The 18,138-nt window shown below is 38.7% G+C and overlaps 1 protein-coding gene across 10 annotated transcripts in view; it reads left to right on the forward strand.

Moving 5' to 3' along the window:
• The window catches only part of p4ha2 (procollagen-proline, 2-oxoglutarate 4-dioxygenase (proline 4-hydroxylase), alpha polypeptide 2), a 51,463-nt gene that overhangs the window by 18,730 nt on the left and 14,595 nt on the right, over positions 1-18,138 (forward strand). For 2 of the 10 annotated variants that reach the window (XM_037748241.1, XM_037748242.1), the window contains exons 1-6: positions 1,957-2,321; positions 9,637-9,736; positions 11,471-11,567; positions 12,542-12,693; positions 15,146-15,283; positions 16,769-17,008. In XM_037748241.1, the coding sequence (XP_037604169.1) occupies positions 2,304-2,321; positions 9,637-9,736; positions 11,471-11,567; positions 12,542-12,693; positions 15,146-15,283; positions 16,769-17,008 (745 nt within the window). In that variant the 5' untranslated portion in view covers positions 1,957-2,303. Of the gene's footprint in view, positions 1-1,605; positions 1,761-1,941; positions 2,322-3,348; positions 3,385-9,636; positions 9,737-11,470; positions 11,568-12,541; positions 12,694-15,145; positions 15,284-16,768; positions 17,009-18,138 lie in introns of those variants that run through there. The other 8 variants (XM_037748238.1, XR_005203801.1, XM_037748243.1 and 5 more) reach the window with 8 other exon arrangements.

Below are 18,138 nucleotides of genomic sequence, written 5' to 3' on the forward strand. Positions count from 1 at the left end.
ACTAGCTTTATTGTGGTGTCTTCAATCTCATTTGGTGTTAATAAAGTCCCATTACTTCTATTGGTCCCACTTGCACACACCACAGAGACATCTGAGACAGAACACAGAAACTTCCAGAACAAGAGATAATTGAAAAGCCTTCCCCAAATGTTTTTTTTTTTCCCCAGATGGTGTTCAGTGCATCCAGAGAACAAGCCCTGGAAACCCAGATCCAAACTGTGAACGTGACTGAGTGCACGGATTACATTACCGTAAATATCCTAAAAGATTGAAATGTAGCTGCACAAATGCTTTTGACTGTCCTCCATCTGCTACCATTCTCTGTTTTCTGCTAGAGGCTCTTATTGATAACAGATGACATTTAGAGACTGGGAATAAAACACAGCTCTACAGCAAAGCCTTTTGCGGTTATGTTGTTTTGACAGTCCATCACTAGCATACACATAAATCTTAACTGGAGCCTGTATGAATAAATAGGTCCTATTAGAATTAGAAATATTTTATTGATCCCTGAACGGAAATTGGGACGTTACAGTTGCTCTTATCAGCATAAAGAAATATAAGAAATAAAGAGTATGTAAAATCTAAATTATGTACATAATGTTATATATAACACAATATATGTAGCGTAATATAAATAAATAATAAATACAAGAAATATGTACAAATATTACCTTATGCAATTTTAAATAGTTCCCTATATTTCAGAGAGAAATATTTTACTTTTTAGTCCACTATTCATCCGACAGCTTTAGTTACTAAATATTTAGCAGTTTTTACAATTTTACATACAACAAATAAAATTGTAGTGGCCATTTGTCGGAAAAAATGCACCATGGGTACGTGGTTTACGCAGGCAAAAAGAGTCAAATAGATTTTTTTAAAGCCTGAAAACAGAGCTATGAGGAGGTGCAGAAGTTTAGTTATCTCTCAGAACATGTGAATTACAATATGCTGAAAGGTTATTATGGAATTTTTGCCCAATGATGCCAAAAGTATACTGCCAAATATTCTGCCTACTAAAGCTTTATCAGTAAAATTTTGACTGCAGGTCTTTTACTTGTAATGGAGTATTACTATGGACTATGGAACAAGTTACCCCCTGATATACGCACTGTCACTGACCTAGTACTTTTTAAATCAAAGCTCAAGAATTTAGAATTGGCTTTTAATACCTAGTAGCGCTGTGACATTTTTCCTGTGCTTTTTATGTACCTTTTTATGATTTTTATGATATGTTGTGTTTTTATTCCTGTTATTTCTTGATGTTAATGTAAAGGACTTTGGGTACCTTTTGGTCATTGTAAAGGGCTATACAAATAAATGTTGATTGAGTATTTTTACACTATGGCATTTCTAAAGGATCAGAGTACTTCCTCCACCACTGGCTCTTAAAACATTAAGGTATCAGGTATCCTGGTATTGTTTAATCTTAAGACAACATAGCACAAACCTAATGGGACTTCAACACCCCTTACTGTGTAAAGAAATATTGTTTTTGCCAACCTAAAGCTCAGAAATGGGGAGTTTACGAGGCGCACTTGAGGGTAACACAATAATACAACCTGATGAAGAATGTCCCTGCGCGTCTCTTATCAGTATTACGGTCAGCCCTCCAGGAGGTTCTGTACGTGGCAGCGTCTAAAACGTGAAACTCCTCTCTGTCTCTCAGTCTGTCTGTCCTACTCACAACCCCGGGGTGCCAAGTGAAAGTGCGTCCACATATGTGACGTTACTCTTTAAGACCCAAGAGAATAAAGGTAAGATAACGTTAAATATTGCATCTATTACATCACTGGAGAAAGGGTGCTGAATGGTAGAGCTGGATGTGTCTATACCGAACATGCTGGATGGTTGTCAAGAACTGGGTCCAACAGGTTTGGATACCAGACTCTTATTAGGACCTTTGTGGTGCTGAGAACGTAAAGTAGCAACCGCTCGTGATTCTGCTGAGCTCTGTGTTTATTTACGACATGTTTGTTACATTGTATCATTCTGCGAGGCTGTCATGGTTACAATGTTTCGCATCGAATGTTTTGAAACTTTGTTGCAAACTTTTTGTGTCAGAGCATCTCGGACATGTCATTGTTTACTACGCACATTCTTTTAAAGAGGACGAGGTTTTTTTTTTTTTTTTTAATGTTGGCGCAGTAATGTCTGCAGCCTTCAGAAACACACAGGCTGCAAAGGATATATATTGGAGGGAGAACAGAAAGAGCTGAAGTGCTGGGAATTTCTAGAAACAACTGTGTGACGTCATCGGGACTGCTCTACTATCCAGCTGCAGACGATGAGCAGCAGCAATGCTCCCAGTCTGCAAGGCAAGATGCAATGCAAAAATCCTTTATATATAGTTTACCCAGCTACAATTCACCAAAAGTCAGGTGCAGTCTATATTTTTTTTCATCATAAGAGTCTTTTCTGCACTATATTCACTTTTTACATAGTCCTATATCACAGTTGTTACTCTGCACTATATTTAGTTTTAACAGTTTTCTTCATCTCCTTGTATTTTTATATCTGGTATATATTTTTTTGTACTTTATACTTTGCACTACCAACTTTTTTTACTGCCTTTTTTACTATCATGTTCTGCACTATGGAACTGTGATGCTGGAAACTTGAATTTCCCTCGGGATTAATAAAGTTACTATCTACCTATCTATCTATACTTGCCAACCCTGAGACCTTAAAAAATAAGGAGTATTTCAAAACCGAAGCATGGGGTCAGAGGGTCCGCCCCCAGAAAAATTTGAGTTTCAGAGACTTTGTTTCCTGCATTGTGACTTTTAAAGACTGAAATAACAAAATAATAAGTACACCGCAACAGCATTTTATGTTAAATAGTCCTACTTTTAATTCTCAGGAAAGAAAACTTGTTAATATGCCCCTCTGGCGTAAAACCAGCAGAAATCTTGGACTTGCACTAGTACAGTACAATACATTCTTTTGGCAGACGCTTTCCAAAGCAAAACTAGATGTTTAGTTCACTTGTCAGCTAAATTATGTTGGAAATGCTCACTTCCATTGTATCAGAGCAGGGAGGGACTAAAATGCCTCTGTAAGTAGTCTTTCTATTGGTTGGTTAGCTGTATGAAGTTGCAAAATTGCTGTGAAACTTGCTAATATGCCCCTCTGGCGTAAACTTGTGTGAATCGCTGACATAAACTACTATTAATTCGTTTTTATTAATTTATTCTTTTTTTGCACATGCTTCAGTATTTCTTTCTACTCTCCATGTCCCTCTCTGTCTCTCACTCACTGAAGGTCCTTTCAGACACAACTCCAAAAGGAAGGACATTGGCTTTGTCCACCCTTGGCAAATAATGCCACAAAATATCCCTGTACACACAGTCCTAGAATAAAGGGATGTATGCTCGCCAGGTGAATACATGATGCCCTGCAGCGATTTATGTAGTACAATGGCAATAATTGGATGTGGCAAATGGAAGGCAGCAAATGGAGGGAAGCCATAAATCTGTCAGCAGTAATTGGGCTGGAAGGCAGGTGACATGCACTCTCAAGAGAATGATGTCTTGCTAGATGCAGCTGAAACAAGAGAACTGCTTTATTAAGTTACGTGAGTCTCTGTCTGACGATCTCCCCTTTTCTATTATGTCTATTTTCATTCCCTTAAGTAAGTTGCAGCCAGTGTCCAAGTCTGGTTGTGTCTTTTTTTGTCATAATATTGAAGCAATGCTTATCTAAATGCCTCGGTGATTTATATTTATTACAATATTACTGTCTTTTATTAAACATTATTTATATACGCCTTCAGTGTTTACATACCAGAAAAAAAGCTTTTGCAAGTGGAGGATGTGTTTGTACTCTTGCACATAAAAAATGTGCGTGTGTTTCTTTATGTAAACTAATGTGTGCAACTTTGAGCCTGTCTGTCTCTTTATGGTAATACATGGCTTAAAATGAGTCATGCTCTGTAAACAGGGACCCTGTGGTATGAAGGAGCTGGAGATGAACACAGCGTTCTGGTAATAGATAACCGATGCTGCCACGTTGGGATGTTTAGTCATGTTCAGGGGCCTTGGAGGAGATTTAGAAATGGCTGTCCCTCAAAGCAGAATAGATCCAGCCTATTTTTAGTTGCGATATAGCTACATATGTTTCAGCTCTTGTTGCATCTGAAACTAATTTGCCTGAAAGTCAACCACACATGGTCAGCAGAAATCTTGGACTTGCACTACATTGCATTCATTTGGCAGACGCTTTCCAAAGCGAAACTGGATGTTTAGTTCACTTGTCAGTTAAACTATGTTGGAAATGCTCACTTCCGTTGTCTCAGAGCAGGGATGGAGTAAAATGCCTCTGTAAGTAGTCTTTCTATTGGTCAGTTAGCTGTATGAAGTTGCAAAATTGCTGCGAAACTAAAAAATGATGTTCGTTGTTCACCCCTCGTGATGTTTAGTGGAAGTGAAAGTCAAATAAAATTTTGGTGCACTTGGTTTGACTCTGCCTAAACAGAGTGGACAGTGTTTAGAGTGAATCATACTGACACTAAGCAGAGACCAACCATTCAGGACATCTGCTGTCTTATCAAATAATTAATCAAAAATTCAATTTCCTGTCAGCAGCAAAGCCAAAGATCTTAAATATTTAATTATCTGTAACAGGTTTATGTTAATCTAACATAGTCTAATTGAGGTTGAAGTATTCTGTGTAAATTGAAATGCACAGAGCAACAGCAATGACACGTTTCAAGTTTGAATCTGAAATAGTTTTCTTTGCAAGTGGAGAGCGTTAAATCTCCCTGAGCCTGACGGGCAGGGATTGTCTGAGCATGTTCACGGCCTGTGGATACTGTATGTGCACGTAAGCAGCGTATTATGTCCGGATGGATGTATCACTCTGCACACGTGTGTTAGCATGACTGTGTATTTTATCTATGCTTGTGTGCGTGGGGTGGGGTGCATGCCAGTCCTGCTTACTGATTAACATCAGTCAGAAAAATACCTGTTTAGCATCTACTCTTTGTTGTTTATCTCAGTACATCACTTCCAAGCTTCACAGTGTGGAGAGAGTTGGCAAGCATCTCCCATTCTTTAGAAACATAGATAACTAATCCCTTACTCTCGACTAGTTTTATCAAACTGCTGGAATTTGGTCTTCGCTGCCAAAATGTAATGTAGTAAAATTGTGAACTGCCACGATACTGCTGCAAGCAAGAAAAGCCACCAAGCAGATATTACATTTATCATGCTCGTGTCAGAAAGGTACTCGGTATCGGCCGATACCGCAAGTTCAGGCATCCAAATCGGTATCGGGAAGGAAAAAATGGTATCGGAACATCTATTTTTCATATGTCCCAGCGTCTTCTTCGTCATTGTCTTCTTTATCCTAATCATCTTCGTTTAACCATCCCACTTCCTGCATGTTAAATTTTTTTCTGTAGATTCTGAAAGGCAAGTTTAATTTGTAGAACGCATTTCCAACAATTATTCAAGGCTTTAAAAAGTCTGAAATGGGTCTACTCTTTTGCAACAATATTGATCTATTTGCCTCCGTTGTCTTGACAACGTTCCCTTACTCACATCAGCCCCAGTACTTTCTGCTTCTTGGCGTTGCTCTTGTTTGCATTTATAATTAAATTATGTTTTTCAAACTCTCCGGGAAGAAAAGAATGAAAAAGATTAGTTTATGTTTATATTTAATCTGTTCTCTCAGACCTCTTGACCTATGTTTTGATCTGTTTTCCCTCCAAACAGATAAAGAGTATTTTAATAACTTCCCCAATTGGCACTCGTTTGACCCAAGACATCTGTTGCTCGTACAAGCCAGGTTTTTCTCTGTGGATTTGTTGTCAAGTGGGGAAAGAAGGGGGGAAAAAAGAACAGGACAACTACAGATGTGGGAAATTTGACGGTTGTTTGCTCCTAAGAAACCCCTGCCCCATTGCAGACCTTGGATCCTTCCTGCTTTGCCATAGAGTGTGGTTTCTTATCTCTCATCTGGAGCCACACCTCCATGTAAAACAGCAAAAGTCTGGAGAAACTTGAACCCAATAGTTGATCAGAAAGGAGCTTCTGTGGGTTGTTGTCATCATTACACACCAAAATTGGAGAATGGATGAGTAAGAATACAGTTTTTTTTTTCCAGCAAGGTTGTGTTATCTGACATTTTTGCTGACCTCCATTGTTTTTTTTTGAGGAAATGCTAGATGGATTTGTTGCATATCAGCTTTTTTAACACATACAACACAGGTCAGCAGCACAGGAAGACATGGTGCACTCAGTGTGTCCTCTCATGACCCGTCATATCATATTCTGTCCTGTCCTCAGTGCTATTCCCTATATTTGCCAGAAATGCCAGGCGAGGGTCGGGAGTCGGGAACGTGGGGTGGTAAATGTATCAGGCCTCTTTCCAGGAATGTGACAGGGGTGTTACAGCCTGCAACAACAGGCACTACTGTGTTTGGGCTGAGCCATCGCACAGGCTGTAAATTACAAGGAGAGAGAGATTTGGTCCTTTCATTGTGGTAATAGCTATCTAGGCTGGCACTCATTAAAGCACTCTTCTGTAACCTAAATGAGTAGTAAGAATACACTTCCCTGAGATTTGAGAGTTATTTATGAAGCTTTACAGTTACTGTCAGGAAGGTGTAGAAGTTCTCCTTTTAAGAGTGATAGATTTCACAGTTTTAAAACACTCAATACACGAAAATGAAATCTTTTTCAGTTCTGGTGTACAGTCAACACATTCAAGTCTAACTACAGTAGTTGATCTTGGCATATTGATGCAGGAAAAACTAAAGTAAATACCTGAAAGATCAACACTTGCATATAGGTGAAGGCCAAAATTAGAGTGTTTTGCAGCCCAGATAAGTTAGGCAATGGTTTGGCACTGATGTTGGTCTGATTTCATGGTCCAAGAGAACTGTCCATTCGCCATGTGCACCCAAGCCAAATGACCACAAGGATCATGCATGCATAACCAATCTGCGTTTAGTCTTTTCAATAATCATGTTAGGTGGTGGAAAGTTACTCAACATGCATTGCAAAGGAGTTAGTACCATTTTGTAGCTTTTGTTTTCTTGTGTTAAATTAAGTGAAATTTGTAAATATGTTGACAAGCAGGCATAGTTTTGTATATAAAAGGATTAACCCTGAAATAATCAGTCAAAAGAAGCTTAAATCCATTCAATATCTAAGGGAAGGGCAGCTTGGTTTTATTTTAAATGTAGCGTCCTTTTTTGCCACATCTATGGAATATGTCAGCGTGTCTGTCCTATCGTTCACCCACCTGCTCCCAACAAGTTAGGACAGCTCTGCAGCTCTACATAATGTAGGAGACAGAATAACTAATCTATGTTGAGAAAACTGATAAAATACTTTCACTCCTAAGCCAAAAAGTAAGACCAAATATGTGTTGCTCTGAGACTCCCATTCTGAAATGTTTGATTATACAGACACTAGCCTACAGTATAACCTTGCACCCAATGTGGTACATTCCAGCAAAATAACTATAATTGTAAATGCTAAAACTGGGTTAAAGAAAGTGTAAAAGTCCAGTATCAGTTCATTTTGAGGCATGCAAGGTTAAAAGGTGTGAAAGTGAAATTAGAGTTCACAGTGATGTGTTGTACGCTTTAAAGCCATTCACAGCCCTTCACCAGTAACACCCACTGTTTGTTAGTACCATATGGCATGGTTGTCTTGATGTTTGCCTCATTAAAAGGATCCATTTGTCACAAATAAGCCAAATTCTACCTTCCGTCATGTTTGTTTGTTTTTTTTACGAAGGATCCACTGAAAACTGGTTGTACCATTAGCAGTTTTTCCTTAAAGTGTGTTAACTGACATTTGGTGTTGATGGCTTACTGTCTTTTGGCTTAAGGCTTAAACTCTGTTGTAATGCATTAACTTTGTCGTGACTTATTTTGGCAACAATAGAGAGTCGACTTGTATTTTGTCAGCAGGTGTCATGTAAGTGAAATGATTTCTTTTTCACCTGGAGCAGATTCCTCTCCAAGTTATTACCACACTAACAATTACGGTGCCACTTTAATGCCTCTCTAAGCCTTTGATGAGATAGTGGTGCAGACAAGGGACATTTGGAAGTATGGAAGTATGTGTATGTGCATGGGGCACCTGTAAACATTCATCTCTCAGAAGTGATGTGGTAAAGCAGAATTAGACTAAATCCAAGAGGAGAAAGTGGAGATCACAAACAAAGCTGGTCTCAGTGCTGGACTGTGAACAGAGACTTTCTGCCAGTCGATACATCATTGTTTAGTCCTGCTTTTTCAACTTCAGCTCTGTTGTTGGCTCTACAGTAGCTGGAAGTCAAAACAGCTCATGTTGCTCTAGCCCTAGATATCACCACTTTATATTTACTGAAGGAAATATGGCTACTTCTGACAAGAAAATCATAATAAACATTGAAACAATGGGCTAATAACAACAATCTAACATGTTTAGTGTATAGTTGCTGGGTATTTTATACTCCCTTCCCAGCACCAAACAGCAGACACAGTTAGGGACTAGCTGGTGAACATGGTGGAGCATTTAGTGGTTAAAGAGCCAGATATTTTTAGACCAAAAACAGAGCTAAAGAAGAGTGAATATTGGACTTGTTTTGGCCAGAAACACGACTCCTGTTGAATGATAATGTTGCTCTGTAACTACTGGATGTGTAAATATGTAACTGTTTGCTAACAGGTTTGCTACATCAACTTAAAAAGTGATATGTCAATGATGCTGCCCCCATGTGGCCAAAAAAAATGTATTGGCAATTTAATCATTGTCGCTCTAATCACAGAAATCTTTACGTTTTTGTTCAGCATTCAAAGGATCTAACCTGTTGTACTTGATGTGTGGTTACCATTTGAAAGTGAGTTACTTGTGAGTTTCTGCAGTGCAAGCTGTGATCTTTATTCAGTCATGAACTTTTTTCATTATACATCTGTGGGCCACGTTGAATTCCAGAGTAGTAATAAAGAAAAGGCAAATGAACTTATACTGACCTTGCAGTACAGTACATGAACCAGATGTTTGTACATTGTTCTTTATGATTTTTGAATATGCATTTTGTTCCTATGTCTGTGTGGTGAAAATTACATAATATACTCCATATATTTTGTGGAAACTGAGTGTTTTATTAGGAAGAAACACTATTTGTTTTTCCACATTGTCCTCCCTTATTCTCTGTTAATGAGAACTGGGCATACAGGCTATTATGACAGCATGCCTCCCAGCAGGATTAGTGACTCATTCACAGGAAACACACTGGAAACTTTGAATATTGTTAGACCCTCGTCTAATTTAGTGGGGAAACACAGCATCATCGCATAAAGTGTTGACTCCGGGTAATGCAAACTGCAAGTTTATCTAACTGTGTGGTTCAAGAATAAGAAGGTAATCAAAATACTTAAAAAAAAAAAAAATACATAATTGTCAGTTTGTAGTGGCCAATATGAAAGCAAATCACAGTTATGGATGAACGTAATATTAATTGGGGGAACAGCTGGACTTTTCCACATCTTGAGTTGAATGGTGATAGAGAAGAATAGGACAAGCTGCAAAACTTCATCCATAGATTTATACCAACAGCAAAACTGTTTTGCTAGACAGGCTAAAATGAACATTAGCCTGGATTGTGATGTGATTATGTTTGTCCTTGCAGGTTATTGAAAGAGACAGGATGAGGAAGTTCCTGTCTTTCGTCCTCTGGGCTCTGCTCTGCTGCTGCTGGACAACACGGGCAGAGATCTTCACCTCCATAAGTAGGTTTAAAGTGCTCCTTTTTTCCCCCTGTTATTTTGTTATATTAAAATATATAATTTGTCTGCTTCAAGCTTTCATTTGGTCTACTGCGACATTGAGGACAATCTTTTGCTCTTAGTATCTATATTGAACTCAGATGGCTGTTAGTACACTGTTATTCTGCTGTACAATCAGAAAAAATACCCTTGAATGTTGCCTTGCAAGCTACAATACATTCAATTTAGCAGTCTGTCTTATTATGGGATATCTCAAAAACACTTGGATATGCAAGCAAATGGTCCCGTATGTGATGGAATTTTCCATCAATTCCTCTCTTATTGGTAGAAAGGTCAGAGTGTTTGTCTAGAGGAGCCACCGTTATCTGTACAGCTGTGTCTGTAGTGGAGACCGTAGAGCCAGTCGCTAGGGCAACCAGGGTCAGAGATGCCAGAGGAACGAAGTAAGTCATAACATGATAAGGGGTAAGACACTGAGCACCGGGGAGGAAGGACAGAGTTGTGAGGCCTTCACGCAGAGAGCATCTATTGTGGAGACCTGACAATTCTCCTTGATCAAGCTTCAATAAACCTTCTTTTGTAAGACATCGTCAGCTCCGGACCTCTTCCTTCCAAAGATAACTTGTGTATAAATTATTCCACCACACCGTATAGGTACAGTAGGCATGGATACCTGTTCAAGCCATGTTTACCAGCTTATAATCTTCTTTTTCCCTGCGTTTCTTGTTGCATTACCACTACCCCAAGTTCAGATTAATGGTGTGAAACCACTGGCAGGACTGTGTATTCGTCCTTGTGCCTGTGCACAGGATAGTGCCCTGAATAGGAGCATCAGCAGAATGTAACATGTAGACGAGAACAGAGTTTTGCGCTCAGGAATGCATGCATTTTCTTTGCCATGAAAAAAGTTTTTAGATGGAGGAAGTGGTTAAGAGGCCAGTAAAGTCTGAGTTTATTTTAAGGGACCCTGAGAACTTTTAAGAGAAATAATTGTGGTCTACTGATTCCTTAAATAGAATTTGTAAAAAAAGAAAAATCTCTGTAAAAGAAATCCCCCATAAACGTTCTTCATCCAATATGTGAGAAGAGGATCACTGATTTATAAAAACTGCTTTTGATACACAGTATGCATTAAACAGTCACTTAAATCACCTTGATCTACCGCACTTCGCTGGTCAGTTATAGTGTCTCCACGCAGAAACAATGGAAGTGTTTAACTATTCCTCTTCCCTGGCAACCACTTGTGAATTATCCATGGCTGAGCGTTTCCATGGAATTGTTTAAGATGCACGTTACACTCCGACTATCCACTCAAAGGCTCATGGATGAATGCCCCGCTGTAGTTTTCTGAGTAATTCTATACAATCAAAGCCCCACCGTTTTGTGGCTGAGGATTTATTTTTACCTCAGTGCAAGTCTGAGACAAACAGTGTTGCAGAAATACATTTTATCGGCCTTTAAAATCGCAGTAATCACAGACTTAAAAGTTCTCTCTCACTCTCTCACATCAGAATGTTCTTGGATTAAATGTTAGATAATATTGCTTGATGGAGTTTTAAATTAGAAATGGAAAAGATTTGTCTAGAAAATACTACATAAATACATTTAAATATATACAGTACATTTTTTACACACTGGAAATGAATAGGCGACACATCTTTTGAGTGAGAAAGGCGATGCTGATTTTGTTGTCAATGACACCTCTCATTCACCTTCAGTATCTTTCTCTCTCTGCAGGCCAAATGACAGACCTGATCTACACAGAAAAAGAGTTGGTCCAATCTCTGAGGGAGTACATCGCAGCAGAGGAGTCCAAGCTTGCTGCTGTCAAAAGGTACATTTGAACCCTGTGACTGAATAACAACCCAACTGTGAACTAAGTACATCACTCAAGTGCCATGGGAATTTCAAAATAAAAACGTATCTTAAAGATGATGATATGTATTGATGTTTTCAGTTTGCATCAATGATATTGGATTGCTGATCATTGATATCAATCCACACCGATGCATTGTTACACCCTCAGTAAAAGTATAAAAAAAAAAAACGAGGATTAGGGAAAAGTCAGAAAAAAGTAATATATATTTGAAAGTTTCTTCTTTCCTATTCCATCAATCATCTCCCGACCTCTCAGATTTGTCTTGTGACTCTTTGGAGGGCCCGACCCTTAGATTGGGAAGCACTGGACTAAACTACCTAACTGTATGTTAATGTAATATATGAAAATATACAGTATATTAGTCACTTTTACTTTTAACTTTTGATACTTTAAGTATAGTGCTGACAAACTTCCATACTTTTACTTAAAGGAATACGTAGCCCACAAAATGACATTTGTATATCAATTACTCACCCTGTCTTACCTTGAATTCTTTTAGAAAACTCTCGCATGCATCCACGGTGAACGGAGAATCAAAAAAAGTGGCCACCATTTACTTCATGATATCAAGACTTTTCTCCTTTGTGATTCTCTGTTGACTGACCGTCTGCGGCCCATATTATGCTCTATTTGTGTTATGTCTTAAAACAGAGATTCCATGGTAATAATCTTGATCCTTGTGGATTAAAGCGTCAAAATTATCTCAATAGCACTGACATGTAATATAAATATTAATATCTGTTTCATCAACAGTCAACAGCACAGAGATTTGTTAATATTAACAGTCCTTTAACCATTTAGTGGTCTAGTGTTTCTACCTTGCATTACGTCAATATGAAGTAATATGTATAATGAGTATAATGCCTTTACAATGTATCTGTATAGGAGCTTTTACAGCAGTAACAACACTTTGTCTGTCTGTCTCATAGCTGGGCCAACAAGCTTGATGCTCTGACCAGAGTGTCCACATCTGACCCAGAGGGCTACCTGGCCCACCCAGTAAACGCCTACAAACTGATGAAGAGACTAAACACAGAGTGGTCTGAGCTGGAGACTCTGGTGCTTCAGAACCCCTCTGATGGTAAGGAAAGGAAGGAAGGAGGAAGGAAGGGAGGAGTGGAGCTGGACAAGTATGGTGTTATTTTTGCTTTGCTTGAAACACTGTTGTTCTCTGTGTGATTGGCTATAAAACCACTCCATGTTATGAGCAAGTCGGGTTTAGATGGGGTAAGAAAAAAATGTTGGTCTTGCTTTATTTTCTGTGTTTTTGGCCACATGCAGCTTTGAGTCTGTTGCCTGACTGAGAATATACAGACATTTCCTGGGATAAGCTGTGCCTGTTTTGTGTTTGACAGCTCAACCAAAGCGTACAAAGAAAGTTATATTATTTTCCTCCAGACGAGTCCCCGTTTCTGCTTTCTCTCTGCATTAACTAGTGGTACATCTGGAAATACATTTTGCTCAAGCTGAAACAATTTGAACCAGATCAGATACGTCTTTGCATCAGTTTATGCTGCCGTGGCCAAATCTGCATCTGTTCATTCTTGCCTTTCCATTGACATTGTATGCATTCATACAACACATCGTGTAATGCATCTGAAGGGAAGCATTCAGCACTATTTATATTTATATGGGGCTTCTCTCAGCGCGCGCATAAAGCAAGCAGCAAATATATAAAATCTAGAGCGGATGTGAGCAGAGTGATTATAGATGCAGTCAGTGTGGAAATTTCTGCTGAACTCTGCTCAAATACTCTGCTTCTCTAATGAAGAGAGAGTGAATAAAGTGTGTCATGTTTTAGCTCCAGCTGTTCCTCATCTCTGCATAATTTGGCCATGTTCTCTATCTGTGTGTGTGTGTGTGTTTGGATCTGAATGTCTGTGTGAGGCAGATAGCTTGAGCATGTGTGTGTCATACAAGTGAATCTGTATACGTGGCCATGAGTGCGATTAGAGAGACTAGATGTGAGCCTTATAAAGAAGACATAAAGTGTTTAGATTTAGTTTAATGTTTGTACTTTTCTTTACATTAGCAGGTAGTGTTTTTTATTTTATTTATCCTTTACTATTTATCCAGGAAGATCCCATTAAGATACAAGATCTCTTCTTCCAGGGAGTGCTGGTCAAGAAAGCAGCAGTTTCACATAAAAACTCTTTCATGTTTTTTTTTCACAAATGGTAAAAGATGAGAGGCATACTGGCCATACCAGCGATATCCATAACATATTCCACCTGAGTCAAGGATTATGTAAAACAGCAACATTTTTCCTTCAGTGCAGTTTGTAAAAGACCTTTAAAGGTGTTCAAAGAAGGGAGTACTTCTAAGGTAATGATATTTTCATCTTAAAGATTCATATATTAATATATAAATTGCAATAGTTTTGTAAAGACTAGAACACTGATTCATTCCCATATTTCTTTTCGTCTTTATGTTTTGGCAACATGGATGTATTCACATGCCATGTCAATAAAGCAAGTTAAAAGAAACATTGACACTGAGAAAGAAAGGATGATGGAATTTGGACCTTTGCCAATCATACATGATATACAGTATAGGCTCATTCATCTGGACTGCAGGTTCATCTGCTGAATAACACAGAACGCGAACAAATCATAGAAAATATCAATGAAAATGTCACATCAGCCCTCGGGATTTTTTTATGATTTCTCAGAATTTACTTATGATAGTGATGAAATAAGAGGAATATGGAGGATCACACATGATAATATTAAAAAAAACAATAAACATACATGAAATTTGACCTCTGCATCCTAAGTGTTTATGAGCAGTGGGGTGCTGTAAAGCACCGGGGGAGCAACTTGGGGTTCAGTGTCTCGCTCAAGGACACTTAAACATGCAGACAGTAGGAGCCAGAGATCGAACCGCCAACCTTGCGGTTAAATGACGACTCGCTTAACCCACTGAGCTACAGATGCCACTAATATTTCTCCAATACATAGTACTCGTTGGTAGTCATCATTAGCCAGATACAAGACACTGAACTAAATTGATTGATTGGTATAGGCAGAAGGGGAAGGATAATATTGGTCACGCAGACGCCCGTCTGAGTTCAGAACAGAGGCTCTGATTATTTACAGAAAGTCAGGCAAGTTTGTACTGACAATGGGTTATAAGCATGAATACATCAAAGATATTATCAATAGCCTTTGTTACCTTTGTTTTCAATGCTAATTTTGGCTGCAAATGCATTGAGACCGGATGAGAGAAGAGGAAAACAAAGAGGATAACTACAAAGACAAAAGCCCATTAGAATCAAGGGGTTATTTGCAGTTTTATTGCTTAATACATTTAAATTACATTAATTAAAATCAATGAAATTAGTTTAATGCTCATTACGTCCCATCATGTTTATTTCCATGAAGTACAATCACACTTTCCAAAACCCGTTTGTTTGCATGCATTATATTTAAATGTGACTTAAGGTGCTTAACAGAGAGTTGAACGTTACATTGCTGGGTGTCATCCTTGGATTAATTTGTTGAGTCATTAACTTGTTCTTACTTTCTTTCCAGGGTTCATTTCCAACATGTCCATACACAGACAGTACTTCCCAGATGAAGAGGATGAGACGGGTGCTGCCAAGGCGTTGATGCGTCTTCAGGACACGTACCAACTGGATTCTGAGGCCTTCTCCAGAGGAAAGCTGCCAGGTAACCAAGGAGTGAACATGAATATATTAAGTGGGGTAGAAAGAAAGAAAGAAAGAAAGAGAGGAAGGCAAACTGAACTCACCCATAATGATTTTAAACTGATGTGTTTATACTAGTCTCTTTGTGAAAAGCAGTTTGAGTTTTGGACCTCCTGACAGGGTACATTTTTGTCAAATTAGGTCATGTTGACCAGTCCCTTCAAGGATAAAGTTACTGCTAATTAAAGGCGGGGTTGGAGTTAAGTGTACAGTTATTTTCAAGTTAATACTTTGGTTCTCGGTAATGATTGGATTGAGAATAAATGTGTATGTGGTTAGGAAATGAATGACTCATTATAGTTGCATCATACACAGACAAATGTTGAATCCCTCGTCCTAGAGAAGTTCAGCTTTATTTGTTAATACAGCCCTTCATTACAGTAAGGCTTTAAAGGACTTCACAGATCTAAGGACCCAGAACTAGCAGCATGCACTGCTTTCTGCACCATATCATGTTTTATACTACTACTAGGAGCTGCCAAAGTCAGAAATGCTCAAACTGCACACATATTGCCTTTAAAATCACAACTGGTCACTTGAGCTGCACTTGAAGCATACAGTAGTTGCTAAGTTTGAGCTGCACTCCTATTTCAGTGTCATTCTAGACACAATTTGGATTCAACACAGGCATGAGAAGGTGTGTTCTTGTGCATACTTCTTCAGGTATGAGTCTGTGTTCAGTTAATTAGCTTGTTTTTGTTTGTGTGTGTGCTGGTTGACTCCGCCTTTAATGCTGAGAGAGGAGCCAGTAAACCATATCTGATAGACTGCATATCTCAACCTGCCCGCTAAACAACTTAAAACCAATATATAATGGATAAAAGTGACAAATTGGATGCCTATTAAGGTAGAAATTACATTTTTCATATTTTGGATGAAGCTCAATTCAAACAGTTGAGGCAGGTGGGCACTAGTGACACCAGAGTACCATCATTAAACTCACTTTGCTTCATAAGTTGATCATAAACACAAGAAGACTTGAGATAAGACAAACTTTATTGATCGCATGCAGAGAAAAGTAAGTGTAAACATATGCAATAGTATTGGTAAGTAACTGGGGTGAGAATCACCAGAGGCCCCACGATACGATATTATCATGATACTTAAGTCACGATACGATCTAAACATTTTGCGATATGCTGAGTATTGCGATAAGATACATTGCAAAATTATGCAGTTTTTCAACATCTGTTTTATCTAATAAGATACAGTTTTCACCCTGTTCATCTCAAAATGTTCACATATCTTGAGGTAAGAAGTCAAGGGACCCCTTTGAAAATAGCCATGCCAGTTTTTCCTCGCCAAATTTAGCAAAAGAAATCTTCTTGGCAAGCTAACATGACATGGTACCAATCAATTCCTTAGCTTTTTTAGTTTCATATGATACCAGTATCTTCACTCTAGATTTTGAGACTGAGTCATTTAAATGTATTGAATCCCGCCCCAGGTATGCACGCCAACGCCTTACTGACGGTGGACGACTGCTTCGACATGGGAAAGACGGCTTATAATGATGCAGACTATTACCACGCTGTGCTGTGGATGCAGCAGTCCTTGAAGCAGCTGGATGCCGGGGAGGAAACTGTGGCTACCAAGGCGGACATTTTGGACTACCTCAGCTACTCTGTTTACCAAATGGGAGACCTACCTCGAGCCATTGAGCTGACACGCCGACTGGTGGCTATCGGTAAGATGCAACATACACAAGTGAACGGACAAAAGATATAAGCTCAAATCAGTGTGCACGCTAATACACACAAACTCTCGTTCATTTATCTCAGCCTGAGTAAGTCTTTTTACAACCATAAAGAACGAGGTGAATGGGTTCATGGTCTCAATTTTTAGAAATCTAAAATAGCACTTGTGTTTAAGGAGCACTGTTGAATCTTTCAGTTGCCTCCCATAACACACACAGACACCAGTTAGCTGACCAATACATCCGCAGTCCTCTACTGTGGGATAATTGATGGGTTGTCTCCTTGCTGTTTCACTAATCACTACAGTACTCTCTCACTGCAGTGGTGCTCTGTGCTTGCCAGAGCAGGAGGGTGTTGTCCATCCAAAGTAGGAGCCTGTGGTTGTAACTGTTATTTTAGTCTCTGCATCAAGGGCTGTGTTGACAGCTGCAGGCCATCTTTTTTAAACCTCTGGTATGCTTGTTTACATGTCAAGTGAAATGGATTGAGGTAGACTTAGACCTACTTTGTACCATCAAGTGCTACAAAAGTAATACTTAAAATTCACAAATAACAGCTCATACACACATCAAAAAAGAAAATGAAACGGTAAAGGATATAGAAAAGCAAGAAGCAAAGTATAGTCCAGAATAAGAACATCGAATCTAAGCAAGACATCACTTTTATATTGTTTTCACAGGGAAACGTTATACAATAAATTGCATTTGTTTAAAAGAGCTACAAATGTAACAGTCCAAAAATAGCAATAAAGCACATACAAAGTCAGAGGTAAATAAATGCACATAAAAGGCATATGTACAAACACATTAATGTGGCTGTACAGTACATAGAGAACAGCTAGGCTAGATAATGCAAAGAAAAAAAGAATGAAAGGATGAAAAAAGATTGTCACTCTCTCATCACCCGCATGAATATTGTTACATCTAGAGCCTGTTAAATCTGTCAATCAAAGCAGGTCTCAATTAGTACTGAAAGAAACTGTTTATACTGGCCATCTGCCATGACTGAATCAGTGTAACAATCAGTATACTACAGGACTGATGGAAAAGAGTATACTTACTCATTTATGTTGTTTAGACTGTCAGCAGTCTGGGGAGACACCCCAGGCAAAAACATTGCT

Source organism: Sebastes umbrosus, chromosome 17 (assembly GCF_015220745.1).
Source record: "Sebastes umbrosus isolate fSebUmb1 chromosome 17, fSebUmb1.pri, whole genome shotgun sequence".
In the NCBI taxonomy this organism is placed as follows: domain Eukaryota; kingdom Metazoa; phylum Chordata; class Actinopteri; order Perciformes; family Sebastidae; genus Sebastes; species Sebastes umbrosus.